Source organism: Gymnogyps californianus, chromosome 3 (genome assembly GCF_018139145.2).
Source record: "Gymnogyps californianus isolate 813 chromosome 3, ASM1813914v2, whole genome shotgun sequence".
NCBI classification, from domain to species: Eukaryota; Metazoa; Chordata; class Aves; order Accipitriformes; family Cathartidae; genus Gymnogyps; species Gymnogyps californianus.
Window position 1 is genome coordinate 12,666,097 of NC_059473.1, and position 20,986 is coordinate 12,687,082.

Genomic DNA, 20,986 nt, shown 5'->3' on the forward strand with positions numbered 1-20,986 from the left:
GGGTGTATCCAGGGGGTTGACCTATATGTTCATAGCCTTTAATTGCAAATCTGTGCATGAAGTCTTGCACTGTAGGGTATTTGTCAGTGTGAAAGTGCTGTTTCTGACTAACTGCACTTCTGATACTTTGGAAGGAATAAATTGGGTAGTTAAAAAATTTAGTGCCACAAGTAATTTTTAGTGAAGAGCTGCCAAATAAAGCATCTGCTTGCTGACTTTTGATGTCTGAATGGTGATCTTCAGAGGCATGCCTGGATCAGATTAGGTTTTGCATGCTGCCACTTGAAGAGTGAGTGAGTCTTTTCACACTGAAGTTATCTTAATATGAGCAAAAATAAAAAGAAAAAAACTTATATTTTTTTGTCTGGCTGTCAGTTCCTCAGGCAAAAACTGCAGGTTTGATTACTTACCCTCCTGCACTAACTGTCTTTGCATAACTGAGAAGGATTTTACAAGCAGCATTAGCACAGCCAGTGTCTAAACAACGTTGCCCTTTGTGGTTACATCCCCTATTTGGTATTCTTTGCACAAAGTTCTGGCTGTATCATTGAATGTTCCCTAGTTTCTACTTAAATGTCTGGTTTGGTTATCTGTAGTTATAAACAGTGACATTTCCACATGCCCAATAACTGTTTAATGCATGACTTGAATATAATGATTTTTAATTCATCCTTTGTCAATAACAAAGTTTTCCTTATTGCTATGCATTTCCTTCTAGTTTGTTTTTTGAAAGAAGTTTGCGTGGCAGAACATGTTGCTTTATCAATTTACTTGTGAAAATTCCAGGATCTAAATATTGCACGTGGGTTTTTTTTTCCTCATTGAGAAGTAGCATGGATGCTTTAAAACTTTTTTCATTATGTTTTTATTATTACTATGTCTTTTTCAGCCCAAATCCATCTTTATCCCCCAAGAAACTCATTCTTCTGAAAATGATAATCAAGGGACTATCAAGAGATGCCCAGCATCAGAGAGTCCAGCAAAATCTGTATCTCAGGTTCCACCCAGACCGCCACCTCCTCGGTTACCTCCACAGAAATCTAATGCTTTAGGTAATAAAAGTGACACCAAGAAGTATACAAATATTTCTTAAATAATCTAATGTGATTTTATTTCTACATCCTCACCTATGCACACATTAAAACATACTGTGGTAATTTTTCTGTGGTGGGTGTTGTGGTTTAACCCCAGTCAGCAGCCAAGCACCACACAGCCGCTCCCTCACTCCCCATCCCCCCACCCCCTGCTCCCGGTGGGATGGGGAGGAGAATCAGGAAAGAAGGCAGAACTCGTGTGTTGAGATAAGAACAGTTTAATAACTAAAGTAAAATATAATATTAACAATAATAATAATGAACTATAATAATAATAATAGTAATAAAAGGAATATAACAAAAAAAAGCGGGGGGGGGGGGGGGGAAGGAAAAAAACCCAGTGATGCACAATGCAGTTGCTCACCACCCACTGATCGATGCCAGAGCCGCGATCCGCCCCTCCCGGCCAACTCCCCCCTGTTTACATACTGGGCATGACGTTCCATGGTATGGAATACCCCTTTGGCTAGTTCAGGTCAGCTGCCCTGGCTATGCTCCCTCCCAGCTTCTTGCACACCTGCTTGCTGGCAGAGCACGGGAAACTGAAAAGCCCTTGGCTTAAGATAAGCACTACTTAGCAACAACTAAAACATCAGCGTGTTATCAACATTATTCTCACACTAAATCCAAAACCCAGCACTGTACCAGCTACTAAGAGAGTTAACTCTGTCCCAGCTGAAACCAGGACAGTGGGCAAGTAACAGAATGTGCCTGAAAGCCAAGATGCACGAAGAAAGCATGCTTAAACTCTCAAGAGGGTCAAATGTACCTTCTAGTAGAGTCACTGACATGATTCCTGCTGATGCCATTGGTGACAGAATTGCTTTTCTAAGCAACAGGCTTATGATGTAGTGCACCAGGATTGTCACAGGGAATAAAAAAGTTTTCCTGTGTGTAGGTTTCAGAATCTGGCCCTGTGTGTCAACTGTAACATTTTCATTTGACATGTCAAGAATAGAGTTTTGCTTTCAAAGTTTGCTTTTGTATGTTATGAACTGGGTTGGGTAGTATAGCAAGTAATTGTGTTTGTTTACTGTTTGCTCAGGCTCTTCCTTTTATGCTTGTGTTAAAGTCTGATGCTTTGAGAGTTGTCCTGAACTGGCTTGTTTTAAGCAAGCTTAATGTCTGACTCTTAATTGATATCTTGCTAGGTCTTCCTTGCTACATATTTAGTACTGCGGTTGATGTGTTACAGATTTGACTGTAACGCTTAAGCATCCAGTGCTAAGAAATGCCTCGACTATTTATAAAGAATCGATAATTGAAGCGTTAGCTGTAGCCAAGTTTTTCTTTAGATATGTTAAATACGTTTTTCCTCGTAACTGTGACTGCATCCCTCTCTATGCCCACATTAGATTTGTTATATTAATTACCAAAAGCCATGGACTGAGATTGAATGTGGCTCTATAGATGGTTATATGTGCACATGTAGGAACATGTATGCTTTAGAAATAAATTAGGGTGTTGGAACATGTTCTGAAATAAGTGGAAATTTTGGCTCTTCAAAATTGTTTTTAGGCTAGACTACTCTTTGAGTTGAAGGTAGAACACATTTTAAATATGAATCTTTCTAGGTAATGGAGTCACTTCTGTACAATTAAATGGTGAAAGAGAGGGATCACCACATCAACAGAATGAAGCTAGAGACACTAATTTTTCAAGGAAAGAAAAGAAGGAAATACTGGTAGGTATTTAAGCTTCTAGGTGTTATTTTAAAGTTGTCTCAACTGTTCTACATACGCAGTGAAAAGGAGCAGGCACACTTTTTAGCATAGAAATTATGCTGGGTGGCATCTTGTTTACTTTGACTCAAAGCACGGTTTTGCTAGATCATCTAGTTGTGATACAGTCTTAAGCTGAAGTTTGAGTCGGTATTTAATTTTCATTAGAAACTAATATAATTTACTTGCTTGTATTCACATACTTGAGAGACGTAGTAAGTGAGATCCTGCGAGGGAGAGATGTAATATGTTGTACTGAGCAATGACTATTTAAGCAAATGAGGACATTAAGGAATATGCTGCCACCTGGTGGCTTGCTGGAGGATTTGGCTGGCCCTGGCAAAGGAGCTGGATCGGGGCTGTTCCCAAATGAGTCCTTCTCCTATCCCGGATGTAGGCATACAGCCTTTTTGGTGTTCAGGGATAAAAAGATGGAGAAATGTCGATTGAGGGTCCAGATATGCAAGCTGTTTGCCTGCTGGCTTCTGGAGCTCTGCGTTTCAGGGTTTAGCATCTTGGGTTGAGTGTCAGACTTGAGCTACATATACTCATGAAGTTGCACTCATGGAGAGAATGCAGTTTTATACCACATGTAATCTGATCCAGCTGTGAGCTGAGGAAAGGGAATATTCCTGCATCCCTTTCTCCTCTTCCAAGTGAGTTTTTCCATCAAAGCAGCAAATGGCTTCCAGAGTGGTCACTCTATTACCATGATGCAAAAGCAAAAGTGGGAATGTGAGATAGGAAGGAGTGGGACATCTGTAGTTAGATCAGATTAAATGTAACATGAAGCTGAACTCTTTGGGTGTTACTTCTAAGGATGAGGTTGGAAATGTTGCTCTCTTGAGAGAAGTGAAGAGGAAGTAGGGCAGAAATATTGTGTGCATTTTTGTTTTGTTTTAAGGAAGTGTCAGTAATACTGACAGTACTTTGGAAAGTATGATTTCCCGAACTGCTTTGAACTTGGCATTTGAAATTGTGTGTTTGAAGTTCCTGTGTTACCTGTAAAATACATTTCTTTGGAATCATGTTTTTAGTAGGGGAAATTGATACTGATACAGGAAAGTGGGTCTAGTACTGATTGATAGAGTTTAATGCTGCTTGTAATACTGAACAATTGAGCAATTGCTGCAGTATTGCTTAAACTTTGTATTGCTGGATACGGCATTAGTTCAGGCATCATCGTAATGTGAAAATGTTGTGCAACAGACTATGCAGACATTGAATGAGGAGATATTAGGGAATCATAGTAGAGGTTTTAATGAAAGAAAATGATACTGGTAGTTTGTGGTGTTTGGTCACTAGAGACACGTGGTTAGCAAACTCATACAGAATTATGGAAGTGTTGGTTGGAAGGGATGTCTCTAGCCTAACCTCATGCTTAAAAATGGGACTGTAGCCAAAGCTCAGCCATGGCTTTCAAATCTAGTACATGTGGCATTGGACACAGCGGAGTGTCCCAGTAGGTGCCTAGTGCCTTCCATTTAGCATAGTGTAGAAATATACAACACAACTCTATTTATTGTCCTAAAAAATCTTCAGGGAGGGTTTTGTATCTATTTCTTATGTAGTTAGAAGTATTGGCCTTTTATTATCTCCTAATATAATTATGCTCAATTATTTATCAAGTGCTTTTAACAGCATTCTAAAAAATTTATTTTAGACTTGTATTTTGGTTATGCTGCAGTGTGGGGAGAGAATATGCATGTTCATGCATATGTGCGCATATGAGTGCAAACACATTTTTTAACTTTTATTTTCTAGAAACCAATTACTAATGGCCTTCCTCCCACACCTAAAGTACACGTGAGTATTACTGAGTCATACAAATGCATGTTGGAAGCAGGACATGTTTTCTTACTAAAGCTGAGAGAGTACATTTTTTGAATGTTTGTAGTATTTTTTTTTTTTAAATTATAAAAGCCAGTATCTCATAGAAATGTTAGGCCACAGGTATGATATTTCAGAAATCACCCTTGATTTTGTGTTCTTGAAGTAAATTTTGGAAGGTTTTTTGTTTGCTTGCTTCATTAAAAAGTGAATGAGAGTTCTGTGACTAATGTCACAGACATACCTTCAGCATACTGAAGGTACTTACTGATCTGAGGAGCTGATGCCTCTCAGGAATTGCAAATAGCTCAAAGTTTATACTATGCAGCTCTAGGTTTCAAAACTTCTGAAGACAGAATTTGTAGATGCCTTAGGGCTGGAAATAACTGTTACAGACATCTATGTGCACCTTCATAACATAAAGCAAACTAGAATTTCATTGTAGTATCTGTGCAGACTTGTTACTGTGCTCTTAGCCAGCACTGTGATCAGAAGAGGCAGTCTTTCCTTCTTCGTGACCATTTGTTTCTGCCCTCACCACTCTCCTCCTTGTGTGCTGGAGCATGCATTCATGTAGTTGTGCTGTGCACCAAATGGGGGATTAATCTGATTTTAAACTAACCTTTTTGCTACATTACTCCTAAGTCAGATCAGTTTCTCATCTTTAGATAAGAAAATAAAATTGCTACAAGGATGTGTAAGTGCAAATGATACTATTTCTTGCTTCCTACCCATTTTAGAGAAGCAGGACAGGTTAAGGTAGACGTCATGCTTCTGTTCCTTAGAACTGTAATCTCTTGCATAAATGCACAGGATTGTTCAAGCTCTGAATTCTTTATATGCTTAGCATCGTTTATTTAGGTCAATCCTGTTTTAATAAACTAAAGATTAAATTAAATGCATGTCGTAGGAGTGCATACTTTAAACTAGTGGATGACAGAAATTTGGAAGCACTCCTAGCATTGAAAAGAACCAAATCATCATGGGGAGGGGGAAATAAGATGGATGCAGTGACTGGAATGAGAAAAAGGGTAGAAAATAGAATAGCTGAAAATGAAGTCATACATGTTCAACTTTTGCCACAAACTTCAGGGACAGGCCATCAGAGAATGACTGTGAGTTGCTAATATAATGAAGCTGTAAAAAGAGACTGACTAAAATAGGAAAGCTTCTGAAGCCGATCAAATGAGTGCGTATTGGACTGCTCTCTGCATGTTCATGCATCTTTGTAGTGCGCTAATTTTCTGGTTCTGCTAGTCCTCAGGTTAGAAACTCTTTCCCCTTTCTTCCTCTTCTCTCATCACACCCCACCTTTTATGTGTAACAAACTTTCTAACCTTCCTGTTAAGTGTTGAAGACTGATTTGGCACTTACATGTTCCTCTCTGCCTGATGTCTCCATCAGTTACCAAATAATGAAAATTTGGGTAAGGAAGGGGTTTTTCTCCCAGGTCATTGGGATTACTGGACTTTCTACTTTTCTCTATCGTGGAGCATGTTTTGCGTCCTAACGTCACCTGGGAGTCTTATTTAACAAATACCATGCTACTGCAAGTAAAACTTTGACAGTATTTCAATCTCTTCTGTTCTTTTTCTGTGGTACATCATTGTTTTGATTCTCGTTTGTTTGGCGTTTTTTTGATTTGTGGTTCTTAAGTATGTTGCTGAGCGGTAAGAAGTGTTTTGCGTTCTCGCTGTCCTCTAAAATAGTTAGATGTTCTGGGGCTCTGTTTAAAATGGTATTTATGCATGGTTGCCTGTGACTCTAGAGATTTTGTTCAACTTTCTTTAACAACACAGTCTGGTAGTGTGTTTTTCCCTGCTATTTTAGGTGGCTTGCAGCACAGGGAGACCTGTTAGATGAGGGAATGCCCTGCCTGCTGAAATTCCCCCGAGACTTAAATGCCTCCGTGGCAGCAGTCAGATCGAGCAGCCTTGCTTCAACCTTTTATTTCATGTTTGTGGGGGTTTTTCCCCACTAGCAACTCAGTTTAATAATTTGTCTGATTCTCAGCTGTATCCTTGAGATTTGTTTGGTATTTAGAGATGACAGGCTCAGGCTCCGTTTACCCTTCTGAGGCATTTGCAGCAGCATCTTGGCTCTGCAGGCTTCCTGGAGATCAGGGCTGAGAATGGCCAGAGGAAAATGGTTCATCTCTTCTGATTTCCATCTCCTCCTTCTTTCTTATCCAACTTATCACTGCAGAGCTCAACTAGGTTGTAGCAGTGAGCACAGCTTCCCTCCGCTGTGCAGCATCTCTCTTCAGTGCTTGGAAAGGGTTAAGGAGAATTGCGTAGCTGGTTACAGGAGCAGCAGAAACACTTATCAGTATTCTAGGAGATCAGTACTTTGAGTGTCATCTGATGTGTTTTCTGTTGAGTGCCTTTCAATGCCCTGCACACACGGGAAGAGGCTTCCATAAAACCGCCCAAAAAATCCCTTTATTGTTTTTCTTGATATCATCCCTCCTTCAAACTCCTTGCTGCCAAGGGATTTGACAGCACTGAAGCTGTCGGTACTTTGAGGTCACTCTGTCAGTATCTTCTCATATTCCTGCCTCACATACATCTTTTCTTATTTCTGTTCTTATGCCTGCAGAAGGATCATCTCATTGTCTAGGAAGCAGCCAGCTCCCTGCCTTGGTACTCAGACTTCTGCAGTGGTACTAGCAGTGCTGAAGTCTTTCCCCTTGTCTTTGTGTAATGGGGTCTTTCACATCTTGCTGATCACCTTAATGAATTTGATTCTTCCCTCACCTATATGTACATATGTATGTATGGACAAACTCATGGACTTCATTATAGTGATGTGAGAGTGAGAAGACATTCTAAGCATAAAGAAGGGTCTAATTTCTGCTGCTTTTCATTTCAAAGGGTTAATTATGAAGTTCTTTTTCTTTTCTTATTAAAGTAAACTATGTTCAGAAGTGACTGAAACGTGTGCAGACTTTCTTATTCAGCAACAAGTTAACAAAAAAATTGTCCAAATGTTAACATGAGAGCTATTTGGTTAATTCAGTTTATAGCTCAATAATAATTCATGAAGTATTAATATAAAGTGAAAACATTGCCATTCTGTAGCTGTATTACAGAGTATGTAGCTTTGCATAAAGGTGATACCTGCTTATATTCAGGATGGCAACTCTTACTTACGACGACTTCTTACGTTTGACCATCATTTGATAAATGATAACATTTCACTTTAGTAATTGTTGTTTACTACTGCATCATTCCTTTTCATCTACAGTACTATCGATCAGCTCTGTTTCGTAACAAAATAGGATGGGTAATTGTTATGTCAATGTTTGAGGGGAAAGGAGGAAGGCCAGGCTTTTGCTTTTCTGTCATCTTGAAGCAAATTTACTAAGTATTCTTACAAATGCCTACAAATGTTTGCGCTTCACTAGGGGGAAGATGGAGAGATTGATTATATTATCTTATGCAAGACACTTAATAGGCAAACTGAGTTTATTAGGGTTATGCTGAACAAGGAGTGGGATCTTCTACCAGAGACTTCCCTTTGGGAAGCAGTCAATATTGAAAATAAGTTAATTCAAAACAACTAATAGAGACTAAGATTTTGATTGTTGCATGACCTAAAGTTTAATTTTAAATGTGTGAAATATGGCAAGAATAAAGTTTCTCTGTTGAGACTTTCTAAAGTCACAAAATTCAGGAACCTTTTTCAGGTTTGTCACCTTTGTAGTAAGTATGTGCTTAGACTGTTAATTTAAGAGCTAATTCCGAAATGCTAATTCTGGTATGTTTGTTCAGAAAGGTCTTGCACACAAAGGAAAAATCACTTTAAAAAAAATCCCTCTGTCAACTTGTTGTCTGGATGAGATTATTTTCCACATGGCAAATGAAACTACTCTTAACCTTTTGTTACTACTTTAAGTAAAAATAATCCTATTGGAAATGTCACATTTTAATTTTTCATGTGTGTATATTTTTAATTGTTTTTACTTCTACAGATGGGTGCTTGCTTTTCAAAGGTTTTCAATGGCTGTCCATTAAAAATTCATTGTGCAACATCATGGATAAATCCAGATACAAGAGGTAGTATATTACGTATATTTTACCAATTTTTTTCTCTCCTTAGATTTCAAGAGTGCTTAGATGAGCAAGACTATTCCTTTTAAAATAGACATATTGTAAAATAGGTTTTATTCATATAAGCAGAAGTTCTTTAATTATGCCACTGCTGTCTGAAGTTCAGTGTTGTTGTTTTAAATTATGTTAAGATATATGGGGCGCAGTTTTCAGCTTTGATTAAAAAGAATAAATTATGTATCAAAGGTAAAAAACCATATTTTTTTTTGTTTTGATTCAAGACTCTTATCAATATTTTAGTCCAAAAGATTCCAATCCTAATTTATTTTTAAAAAAATGTGGCTTCTGGAGGTCCTAGTTGAGATTCACTTCTTTATCACTCACCTGATTTCCCCCCCCCCCCCCCCCCCCCCCCCCCCCCAAATCTTTCTGGTCCTACAGGTTTCTTTAACTCTTAGTTTTGCATACATTTCAGTGCTTTATTATATAGCCTGATGAAAGGGATAATTGGTAACATTGTACTTGCATTGCCTGCAATTTCACCTTTTGGTTATAGCTGTATAGATATGCTACTGAGCCAGTAAGCAAGAAAATACTTAGGTTTTTTAGAAACTGAAATTACAGAAGTCAATCTTTTGCAGTTGACATGTTCTCAATATGAGATATCTGTCTTGTTCACATGCCTAAATGCAATCCAGGGTATTAATTATGTTCAAGAAGTGAGGCACTCCCAAAGTACTGAGAAAAAGTTCCAGTCAGTACTGCTATTGAAGTACTCCAAAAGAAGGCTATCAATATGTCACAAAATATATGGAAATGTCTAAGTAGGATAATCTATATATGAAGAAATCATTCACATGAATTCTTGCTTATGGTTGTATCACTGCTGTTTTTTATTCCAATTGTTAGTCACCAAAAAAAGACTGAGCTTTCCTAATGTCTTAAAACAGCCCTATCCACAAATTTAAGCTTCCTTAGCAAGATTAATTTTCCATGCTTTCAAACACCATAACTATTATAGGTTGGTTTGTTTCAATGTGTGTAATTCTTTTAGGTCTTTTTTTGGTAAAGAGCTGCATACTCTTATAAAACACGCCTTCCTTAAATCAGGATTTCCAGATTTTTTTTGTTTGTGTTTGCAGATCAGTACTTGATATTTGGTGCGGAAGAAGGTATTTACACACTGAACCTGAATGAACTTCATGAAACATCAATGGAGCAGGTATATTTCTGTTTTGATACTTTGGAAAAAAATACATCTTTGTCGCTTCTTTTAGCCACCCAGATTAATGTTGTATAATCCTTGTAAAGATCATCTTTACTACCATTACACAGGCACTAGCTACACTGAGAATTACCTTACATGTTTACTGTTGAGGATACCTTTCAGTCATGTTTAAGTTTTTTGTAGGCTGAACCATGTTTAAGTAGGAGATCTGCATATATCAATGTGTTGAACTTCATCGTAGTGCATTGTCCTGCAGTTAAATGATTTGTTAAATAGTATGGAATTTCCTTGACATGTTTTGGATGAAAGTTTCTATTTTCTTTAAAGCTTTGTTACAAGATAGAATATTTGCCACAAACACTGTGTTTCAGCTACACAGAAGCAAGGAGATCCTTTATACACTAGATTTCATTCTCTTGGTCTTAAAAGCAACTTTGCTGATGAGACTCAGCTTACTGAATCCCAATTAAAACTCTGTCTTTGCAGAATCTTATAAATAGTAATTTTTTTGCGGGGATACTGGGGAGGGGGAAATGCCAATTGCAGGCTTTTCTGTATGGTGTCTTCTCCATCTCTTTTGTTAATCTCCAAGAGACTTGTTTTCTTTCCTGCCTTCTCCCTAACTTAGGGAGCTGTGCATCTGCCATCAAGATGGAGGAATTTGCAAGGACAGCCTTCACACTGTAAGCTGGAGGCACTGGTGTTCGTTCATCTTCCAGGGTCCAGACATTGTAGATATGTCTGTTGCGTTGAGAAGAATGCCTAGCTAGCTTGCACTGAGCTCCATGTAACCCATAATCATACTGGTGCTTGAGTTACCTAGTGTAAACTTAGCTCAGATACCTCTCTGCTGCTACACTGCAGTTGTAAAACCTACCCTGAGAAATAATCATTCATACAATAATTCTTGTAGGCCAGGTAGACCAAGGAAAGTTTTGTTTGTTTTTTTCTTTTTTCTTTTTTTTAAATTGGCAAGGAGAATAGGTGTAATGAAACTCATGCTCTCATATCAATCCTCATTTTCTCTAAGCACCATGTTCTGTAGTGCGTTGCCTAGTGAGCTTTTAGGGAAATGTTTTAATAAGCACTTAGAGACTAGAAGAGATGCTTGTAAAAATAGCCAGTCATGTGTGGAACAGGAGGAATGAGTGACAGGTCAATCAGCCTGCAAATTTGAAGTGTTGCTGTTCTTCTCTAATGCTCAGATCCAAACCTACTAAGTCACAATATGCTTATGCAGCTACAGAAGATCAATCAAACTTGCACATTAAATTTGGATACAGCCAGACTGGTAGATTATTACCGTAGGTTTTTCTTACAGTGTGTTTAGGTTGTGAGAAGACTTCAGGAATAGAAGTGCACTGTCTGTGCTGACCATTTATTACATCGTTATTTATGATAACAGGCAATAGGGCTTTAATAGCATTTTCAAGTTCTGTGTTTCACTTCATTGTTTACTCTCTAGGTCTGAAACAATTCAGTGTAAAAGAAAAAGTAGTATCCTTGGTATTTTTCACTACATTGCACTTCACTAATGGACAAAGCAGAAATAACATACGTTTCCAGGAGTTAGCACAGCTTCAAGATTAATCTCTTGCTCGTTGGCAGAAAAATCTTTCAAATAATTTACAGATCTCTTCAAATCTTTCTAATAAACCAGCAGTGAGGGGTTTTTTGTTGTTGTTTGGTGAAGTTTTTCTGTTTGAGGGTTTTTTTGTTTTGTTTTGGTTTGTTTTTTTTTAAGAGCAAAAGAAATGTCCTCCTGAGTGATCTGTCTAGCCCAGTAGTCTATTTCCTAAAGTGGCAGTAGGAAATGCCCATGAGCTTGGCCACCGTCTGCTGTCCGTTCTCCTCAGACTCCACTACAGTCATTGAATCGGGGATGTTGGAGCATCCCTGCCTATTTGATTTTTTTTGTCCATTTATGGACCTGTTGGACATGTGTATGTCTAATCCTTCGTTTACGCTGTTGATACTTTCTACCTCCATGACCTGTTGTAGCAACAAGCTGCAGAAGTTATGTGAGAGGGAAAAAAGTACCATCTTTTTTTTTTTTTTTTCTTTTTTTTTAAAGATGTCTTGTTGGTTTCAGCCTCATCTTTCTAGTAATTGTGGGATTTGACATATAACAATTCTGGCTTGACCATTTGTTGCATCCCTTGATCACTTAAGTGAAATGTGTAGTCATATGCAGATGGAGACTCCCTTCAAGGGCCAGTTTTAATTGTTTCAAGAGATTTGGACTATCACAGGCTTTAGAATAGCTATAGTTTGTTGACCATGCTTTCTTTACTGAAGTTTATGTTGTTAAGCTTTTCTCCTTTGAAGGAGAAAGTTTGGTGGTTTTTAAAATTTTTGAAAAAGGATTGATTGATCTTTATAGTGATGTCTTGTGGCGTAATTATAGTATACTGGAAGATATGAATATAAAATGTGCTAATTGTCTAAATGTTAATGTGTATGTTAAATATAGTGTGTGCGCCTAAGATTTACTCTGAATTAACTCTGGAATCCAGGTAAACATTACTTGGCTTTAGCTAATTTCTGCTACAAAAAGCAAGTCAATATTAGTTCTGTCCTGTCATCTGTGCAGATATTAATTGATCAACTTAATGTGCTCACATTTCGTGTATATCAAATTGAATGCTTTTCTTTGTTTTTCCTTCCCTTTATCAGCTGTTTCCTCGAAGGTGTACATGGTTATATGTCATGAACAATTGCTTGTTATCAATATCTGGTAAGTTACTGTGCTATCTTTGTGTGGTAGTGCTGGTAAACATTTGGTTTTATATTTGAAGTGTGGTTTTGTTTTCTAATTTCCAGGTAAAGCTTCTCAGCTTTATTCCCATAATCTACCAGGACTCTTTGATTATGCAAGGCAAATGCAAAAGTTACCCGTTGCTATTCCAGCACATAAACTCCCTGACCGAATACTTCCCAGGTAAATACACGTCATCAGATATATCAGAATATCTTAATTCTGGGAGTTCAGGATATGCTTGTGAAACTCTGGGAATACCAAATAATGTGGCCCTGTTCACAGATTGCCATGAATAACTCATATGGGCATTAATCAGAGGGTAGACCCCTAAATTGACATGAATCAAGATGTGAATATACTCTTATTAGAGAGATGGGGTTTGGTGCATCTTACCTTCTTGTCATGAAGCTTCTTGTTTCTGGGCATAGTTCTTTTTAGGTATAGTCTAGTATGGTAAATCCTGGTTGTACTTGATGCTAAACAAAATCTAGGGTCAGTGTTGTACCTGTGATATTTCAGGCAAGTAGAAATGGTGATCTTACATCAGTTAACTCTGGGCGCTATCTTTCCATCCTACTAAAAAAAAAAAAAGTGGGGATGTGTAATGTTTTACTGCAGAGGGAGTGGGCTCATGGGTTATTTTGAAAGCTGGGAAGAGTAGAACTGGAGTACAGGTTTGACATTCATCATTGGCTAGTCATTTTTTGCAGGCTAGCGTAGAAGGTGCTTTTGTCCCCAGATGCCTACAGCACATTGTGCATGCAGCCCCTCCAACTTTATTTACTAACAAGCAGGTACAAAATCCCAGAGACTGGGTACAGTGCTGGCTGCCAAACAAGCCTTAGGAGCCCATTCAAATCCAAGAGGAGGAGGTAGTAACACTAATCTAGTTTGCAGAGAAACCTTTGATTCTTAAAGTGCATAGTGAATCACTGGTTCTTCTCATATAATAGGCTTTCTGTTAGGAAATTGTATTATAGAAGACCTGATTCTCTGCTACCTTTTGGTTCTATTAACAGCCTATTAACATTTAATTCTTGGATTCAGGAAAGGCTTCGTGTTCAGTCATCTGCAAACATAATGGTGCAACACTTGTCTGAAAATTGTGTTCTTCCTAGAGGCTAAATTCTGATTACCTGAGAGATAATTTGTGCTTTGAATCGTTGTCTTCTGTGTGCCTGCAGCACTGTTCTGCTCCTCTCTCTTCCAAACTAACTTTGGCTGGGTGACTTTGGCTTGAGGACTGCATCAGCAGTGGACTAATAACCATAATTATCATAAGGATCATGTGAGGAAAACCTTCAGACTACATTCAGCCTGGAATGACACCTCACCTAAGTTGCAGAGGGCTCAGAAAATTTCTTGTCAAGTCACTTCCCAAGAAAAATGCAGCACAACCTGAACATGCGAATGCCAAGCCAGTCATTCAAAGGCAGGAGAGATTCATGTAGATAATCCATTTTGATGTTTTATCCTTTACTGTGAGGCATCAGGGTAGTAACATTTAGGCAGGCAGAAGTAGTACATTTGAAGTATGTAGAAGAGCATAATTTTTTTTCCCACCAAATCAAAAAGTGTATTCTTCAGCAAGTTCCTGGATACCATGATGATGAGTGCTACATGAAAAATGTAGATATGTTAAAAGCAAAGTTTTTGGTAGAGAAAATGCAAAGCAAAATAGAATTCAAAGTAACTTGTGAGGTTTGTATATTCATCTGCAAAATGTTCTAAGCTCAATTTATGATACTTGGTAGGCAGACATTCAGTAGCAGAAAATATGTCTGTGATAAGTCTCCTTTCCAGCTTCTTTCCCTTGAGATTCCTTGAACAGTTCCTTTCAAACCTTCCATGACTTCTTCCAACCAAAATTTGTGGCCAGTACTCAGTTTTCATGCTGCTCAGTCCTTCTGTATTATCAGTCACTTCTGGACAGCTTCATTTGAAATGCTATGCAAGTATTTTCCCAATTCATAGCTTTGACTGCAGCATCTATCTATCAGTCCACTTATTCCCATCTTTTCTACAGCATCAGATTAGTTATTTTTACTGTCAGGGCTACTGTGGCCAATCTCCATGCTGCCTGTCATCTTCTAGTCTGTGTAGAAACACCAATTCCCACCACCAGCAAATAATAACATCTTCCCTGGCTTATCAGATAAGTTTTCAAGTAATTGTTTTCATGATTTCTCAGGGAACATCTCCTGCACATGAGAAAAGATCTTGCAAAGCTGCCTTCCAGTCCTCCTTCACACCTTCTCTTGAAACGCATGCTGTGCTGCCTATGAAAAGTTTTGCAAAATTTAAGCTGTTAGTTTGCAAGGACTGTGGCTCAGCAAGCTATCCAGTACAACATCATTTCTGACACCCCTTGGGTCCATGTGTCTTGTCTTCGAACTATAATGTCCTTGGGATGAGTGGACTTTATGTTGTCTGTGTAGTATCCAGCACAAGATGCAATAAGTTACAGCATTACAAAGAAGAATGATCATGGGAGTACCAATAGACTATCCAGGCATGTGTATAAATACATATAATTAAATAGCAGGAGATAGTGGTAAATGACGCTTGAAGGTACTGAGGTACCTATTCCTCTTCATTCCTGACTTTTAACTGCATTCATAATGCTGCATAACTGAGCAGCATCTCAGTGCTAACAGAGGGATCACCATGTATGTTCTAGGCATATCATTTTGAGAAGAAATATACAAATAAATATATTTTTAGTTTTTCGGGGGGGCAAATGTAATTTTCCCACCACCAACTCTCTAAAAAGCAAATTCATTCAATTGTGTTAGTTGATCAATAATTCTGTATTTATATCTTGTAGGAAGTTTGCAGTGTCTACAAAAATTCCTGACACTAAATGGTGTCAGAAGTGTTGTGTTGGTAAGTAAAGATCTGCAGAATAAATGCCAAGAAGCAGTACAAATGGTGGCAGTATTAAGATTACTGAGTCAGGTTTAGGAGGCAAAGGGAGAAGAGACTTTTGTCATTATTATGAAACTATGCATCTGCAGACAGTGAGCTCATTCAGGTTAGTCCTTGCGTTTAAGCGGTGAAAACTTTCCCATTTTGCTCTTTAAATATAAAGACAATTCTCAAGAAATGCAGAGAAGCAGAATGCATGTCAAATTTAAACCAGACCTCAGTAAGAACCTAATCTCCATGGATGGAGTAACTTAAAGAAGTTACCATCAGGCTTAAGTAGCCTGAGTTCCTAGCACAAGTTCCAGTTACCAATATTGGATGATAAAAAGCAAGGAGTATTTTCAGTTCTTTGAGGACAGTGTTGTCTCTGAAGCCTTTATAGTGTGTTCGAAGTGCCAGCTACTGAAGTGTCAAAGCTGCACTGTGTTAAGACATGTTTTAAAAGGGGGATGGGGGCAGCTAGATTTGAAAAAAAAACAAACCAGGAAGGGTAACTATGGATGATCTCTTGGGGTTGAGCTCTTGTCCCAGAAATGTTTCACGTGGTGTTCCATAATCAAATGTTTGGTGTGAGGAGTTGTATTATACAGGAGATTTTCAGAGACTCAGTGGTAAGCAAGCATCTGTCATTTATCCTGACAAAAATCTCCCCAATATTGCTAAAACATCTGATGTTTGTTATCACTTCTTTGTCCAGTGCACCTGTTAAAACTTGACTTTTTCTGGGATACAAATTCTGTAGGGTGTGGTAGGGTGTTAACGATATGTACTGCCTATGTCCAGGCCTTAGCCCTAATTGAGGCATCTAGTCAAACTGTGAGCGTTAATGGATGCTGAAGGGAACACCTGAAGGGGTGGAGTGACAGGGATCAGAGTAGGTACAAACACTGTCTTTCTGACATGATAATTAATTTGGAAGTTCGTATGTTTTCAGGTCTCTGTTTATGAAATGAGAAACCTAATGCTGTGCTCCTCTGTAATCTTATGGTTTCTGTACTAACAGGCACAGAATTTAACAAGAGTGCCGTGAGACTTGGCATTATGAGGGGGTGTCTGCTGTCCTGGCATTCAGAGATAGCTTAGCTTAATAAGCCTGGAGTCCTTCTTGCATGATAGGTGTGAGTGATAATTTGTGATTGTAACAAGGGCAGCTGCAAAAGGCAGGTCCAAGGGGAGAAATGATAGATTCCCCTCTCCTGCCCTGCTTATTACATGCAGCCTGAGCCTCCGTTCCTGCTGGCAGCATAAGTATCCCTTTGGCCTGGGGGAAGCAGCAGTGCCACAGGAGGCAGAAAAAGATGAGAACTTCTGGTCTTGTTTCTCTCCCTTACAGGTGTTGGTAATTGCATGTTTTGTGGTTTCTGCTGCTGAGTTCAGCCTTACTAAGGGTCACGCCAAGCATTATTTGCTGCAGTTTGCAGTTGGTTTGACCGATGTTGAGTGAGAACTTGGATTAATGAAATTAAGCTTTGATGTTTAAGGTGCCAAGGGATTGCTAGTGGATTTCCTTGGCAGTAAGGTAGCATGAGCGTATTTCACTTATGTAGATAGTACTGGATTGTAGAAGCTCGTTATCTGAACTGTGTTGTTAATTGCCTTATGGCCCACGGTCACTTTACTGCACTTTAAAATCTGGTCTTTAGATGTAATTGTACAAAGTAACACTTGTTCATCTTAACGGATGTACTGGCAGTGCTTAAGGAGTGAAATTTTGTCAATACTGCAGAATTAAAGTTGTGAAACTTCAGCTTTCACAGTGCCCAATTTTGCAATTTTATTGTTCTCTTCCAATTTTTAATTGAGTTCTGACAAACAATAGAAGAAGAGCAGTTGAGTGGAAATAGATGATGTCACTTTAAAAAAAACTGAGTTTCCTGCTGATCTAGAAGTGTTCATCAGAAATATAGAGCTCCTGGATTTCAGACTTGTTGTGACAGTGCTTGGAAGGCAGCTGAGCAGTTCTCAAGTGACAGTGATTGTTCAGTGCCTGCTGTATAACTGTCTGTGTGTCATAGATAAAGCCATTCTTTAACAGCTTCTCACAATGATTTGGAGATAGCTTAGGCAAACCAGCATGGTGGAGCAAGATACTTCAAATACATATGCAGTCAACTATTGTTTTAAAGACTATCTAAAATAGTGAATCCCACCTACCAGTCTAAAAAAACAACAATAAATTTTGAGTTGGAGAGGTGAAACATACCACAGCACTCTTGTGAGAGTGGTGTTTATTAGGGCTTATTTGGCACCAGCTACTAGCTGTTCATGCCTGGTGGAAGGGCAAGCCCTGCTCCAGCATGCTCACTGTCACCATTTTCATAGTGTGGATGTTGACTTTTCAGCAGCTTCCTTATATAAAAGATTGGAGTGGTGGTGGGTATTTTCCAAAAGTGTATGGACTGTTATTTAGTTGGAAATTGTTTATAATTTGTATTTGCTTAGTACACTAATGTACTCTACCTCTCCTTTTTTGGCAGTGAGGAATCCCTACACGGGCCACAAGTACCTTTGTGGAGCACTACAGTCTAGCATTGTTTTGTTAGAGTGGGTTGAACCAATGCAAAAATTTATGTTAATCAAGGTAATATTATGATAAGGTGAAATACTCTCTTGTTCAGTTCTATTTATCTTGTAATGACTTGTTAAGAATAACTGTTAGCCATTTCTTGAGTTATTAGACTTTTCTGTTGGTTTCTGTTAAATTGCATTGAAAATAGCTATTTAAATGTGTAATATGTATTAACTGATTCAAACTGTTTATAGGAATGTTCTTGTTTTTGTGGTGCACTTCAGTTGAAGAACAAAGCCCATCTCTCCATGAACATTGCTTTTTAGTTGCACAGTAAAAAACTTTGACAGACTGAGACATGGCAGAGTGGAGTGATAACATGGGTTAACAGCGGGCTTGCTCCCATACCAGACAAAAGGTGGCCGCTTATTCTATGCTTTCTGACACTGGAGGTGCTCAGAAATGCTTGTTATCTCCCCATCTGACACCACCTGAAGAGATGGAGCCAGAGTGGACTCATGTTTGTAGAGAGGCAGCTGCTATAACTTGATCAGCCTGGGAAACAAGGCTTAGAGACTCCATAGCTGGGGAGAGCAATGACGGGTATAGCACTCTTGTCATCTGTGGGCAGCTGCACAGGACACACATGGTGAGAGACATCCTATCTTATTTTAACTGAATCGGCATGAAGACTCTCTAAACTTCTTAACTCAGGCTTTTTATATCTATCAGTTACTGTTACATGAAAAAGTAAACTTAATGTTACAAAATGCGTGGCATAAAATTTACCATACAGTTTAAATAGCTAATAGCAACTCAGACTAAACTTGTTTCCCTTCTAATATCTATTTTTGTTTCTTAATCTAGCACATAGATTTTCCTGTACCTTGTCCACTGAGATTGTTTGAAATGCTGGTAGTCCCTGAGCAGGAATTCCCTTTAGTTTGTGTCGGTGTCAGCAGAGGAAGAGACTTCAACCAGGTGGTGAAGTTTGAGACTGTCAACCCAAATTCTACCTCTTCGTGGTTTACAGAAACAGGTTTGTGTGCTGTTGTAATTGCATTCAGAAATGTTCTTTGCTCTTCCATTATAGCTGAAGCACTAGAAAGGTAGTTTCCTCTGAGGAGACTAACGGTTAAATCATCAAGGCTAAGTGATCATTTTAAGTTCTCTGCTTAAAGGGGTATCTGGTTGTACCTGCTTGCACATACACTTTTTTTCGGATGTTTCTACTTGTTGAACTGATTGGATTTCTTGAGATTTTGAGTATAGCAGAGGATGGAGTTGTGGTTTCCTGCATTTCCATAAATCAGGCTGTACTTGACTGTTACCCGTTGTGCTGTTCTGTGCTCTACCCTGGCACCATGACTTCTGTTTATTTAATAGATTTCAACAGAATTGCACTCAGAGCAATTTCTTTCAGCATCTCTGTGGGTGTGGTTTGGCTCTCCTGCCATAAGCCAGTGTGGTTAGAAATGGTGTTATCAGGCTCCTGCTGAGAGAGAGCATATTTCTATTCTTCTGATGTTTATGGAAAGTGAAAGGGATTAGGACCACTGGTAGCAGAAGACCAAGTACCTGTCCGTCACTGGTCTGGGCGCTATGAGTAAGAGGCCACCATCTGAGCAACAGTACAAATTCTCTTAAGAATGAAGTGTGCTAAGAATTATTCTTCTAGAGTTGCAATGTTCACCCCTAAACCTAGATACAGTAGCGAGCTGACCCCAGTCATAGCTTGCAGGTTTAGAAGCAGTAAATAGCTTTGTTGTTACCAGGCATAGAGCCCTTGTTGATCCATGATGAATTTATATATAGCCCTGTGCTGGCATATACATGTGTATGAGTCTGGCTGATTGTGTACTGTGGAATTCACTAAGAACAACAGTTTCCACTAGGAAGATGCCTGCTGACTTTCTTGCTGCTGAACAGTGTGTCAGATCTTGACACAGTTTAAAGCATAGTTACAAAAAACAAAGTGATCAGTGGATGGCTAATTAATGCACTTAAAATGCACTAACACCTGTAGTAGTTATTTTCAAACTCATACATCTGTTTATGTAACTGTGTGACTTCAGTAGAGTCCATAAAGGTAGCACACTGAAGAGAAATTCTTTGACCCAGAATGTCTTGTTGTCATTCTTCTCTCAATATTGTCTGTATCAGTGTGTAAATACAAGAATAGTAATCCCTTCCTGGTTCCTTTTTTTTTTTTTAAATGTGCAAAATTTAACATTGCATTGTGCCTTTCAAAAATACTTCTTTAGCTTCCTTGAATCATTTGTGTGTTCTCGTGTTGTGTCTATGTTGTTATTTTCTCCTATTTGTTTGACTGTAATTTAAACCCTCCTGTTGTATTAGTTTATTCCTGTCCCCTGCTGGCAGGAGAGTGATAATGCAATGAAACAGATTTTTCAGTGTTTTTTAAATGAGGAAAGTGTGTACCATATGGTAACAAATAGCTTCCATCAAATAGTAGTTTTCATTGTTTGACATTTGACATTTTTTTGTAAATGTCTGATAAAGGTGTTTTAAAAAAATTAGCTGTCAGAGACTTACTGCTGGGGGTTTCTCCCCTTGCCATCCTTCTCCTGTTAGCTTCAGTCAGTGCAGTGCATGTTTCCACATCGCATAATGTGGTTGCACAGATGTATATCCTCCAGTCCTTCTGTTGCATGCTTTCATCATGGCTATATCCACCTTTGGTTAAGATCATGCATTAGAAATTGGTTAAGATCATAAATGTATACCTTACAAAACAAACGGCGAAAAAGAGATGGAGGGACCGTCCCAATGAGCACATTTCTGCCATCATCCTTGAGTTTTTTGCTTCTCGACAGGACCATGGATTTTATTGTTTAAATGA

The 20,986-nt window shown here is 38.6% G+C and overlaps 1 protein-coding gene across 6 annotated transcripts in view; it reads left to right on the plus strand.

The window, feature by feature from the left end:
* The window catches only part of MAP4K3 (mitogen-activated protein kinase kinase kinase kinase 3), an 85,888-nt gene that overhangs the window by 54,222 nt on the left and 10,680 nt on the right, over positions 1-20,986 (plus strand). For 5 of the 6 annotated variants that reach the window (XM_050893152.1, XM_050893154.1, XM_050893153.1 and 2 more), the window contains 10 exons: positions 890-1,052; positions 2,669-2,778; positions 4,580-4,621; positions 8,619-8,703; positions 9,840-9,919; positions 12,602-12,662; positions 12,749-12,866; positions 15,514-15,572; positions 18,092-18,195; positions 18,991-19,162. In XM_050893152.1, the coding sequence (XP_050749109.1) occupies positions 890-1,052; positions 2,669-2,778; positions 4,580-4,621; positions 8,619-8,703; positions 9,840-9,919; positions 12,602-12,662; positions 12,749-12,866; positions 15,514-15,572; positions 18,092-18,195; positions 18,991-19,162 (994 nt within the window). Of the gene's footprint in view, positions 1-889; positions 1,053-2,668; positions 2,779-4,579; positions 4,622-8,618; positions 8,704-9,839; positions 9,920-12,601; positions 12,663-12,748; positions 12,867-15,513; positions 15,573-18,091; positions 18,196-18,990; positions 19,169-20,986 lie in introns of all 6 variants that reach the window. The other variant, XM_050893155.1, reaches the window with a different exon arrangement.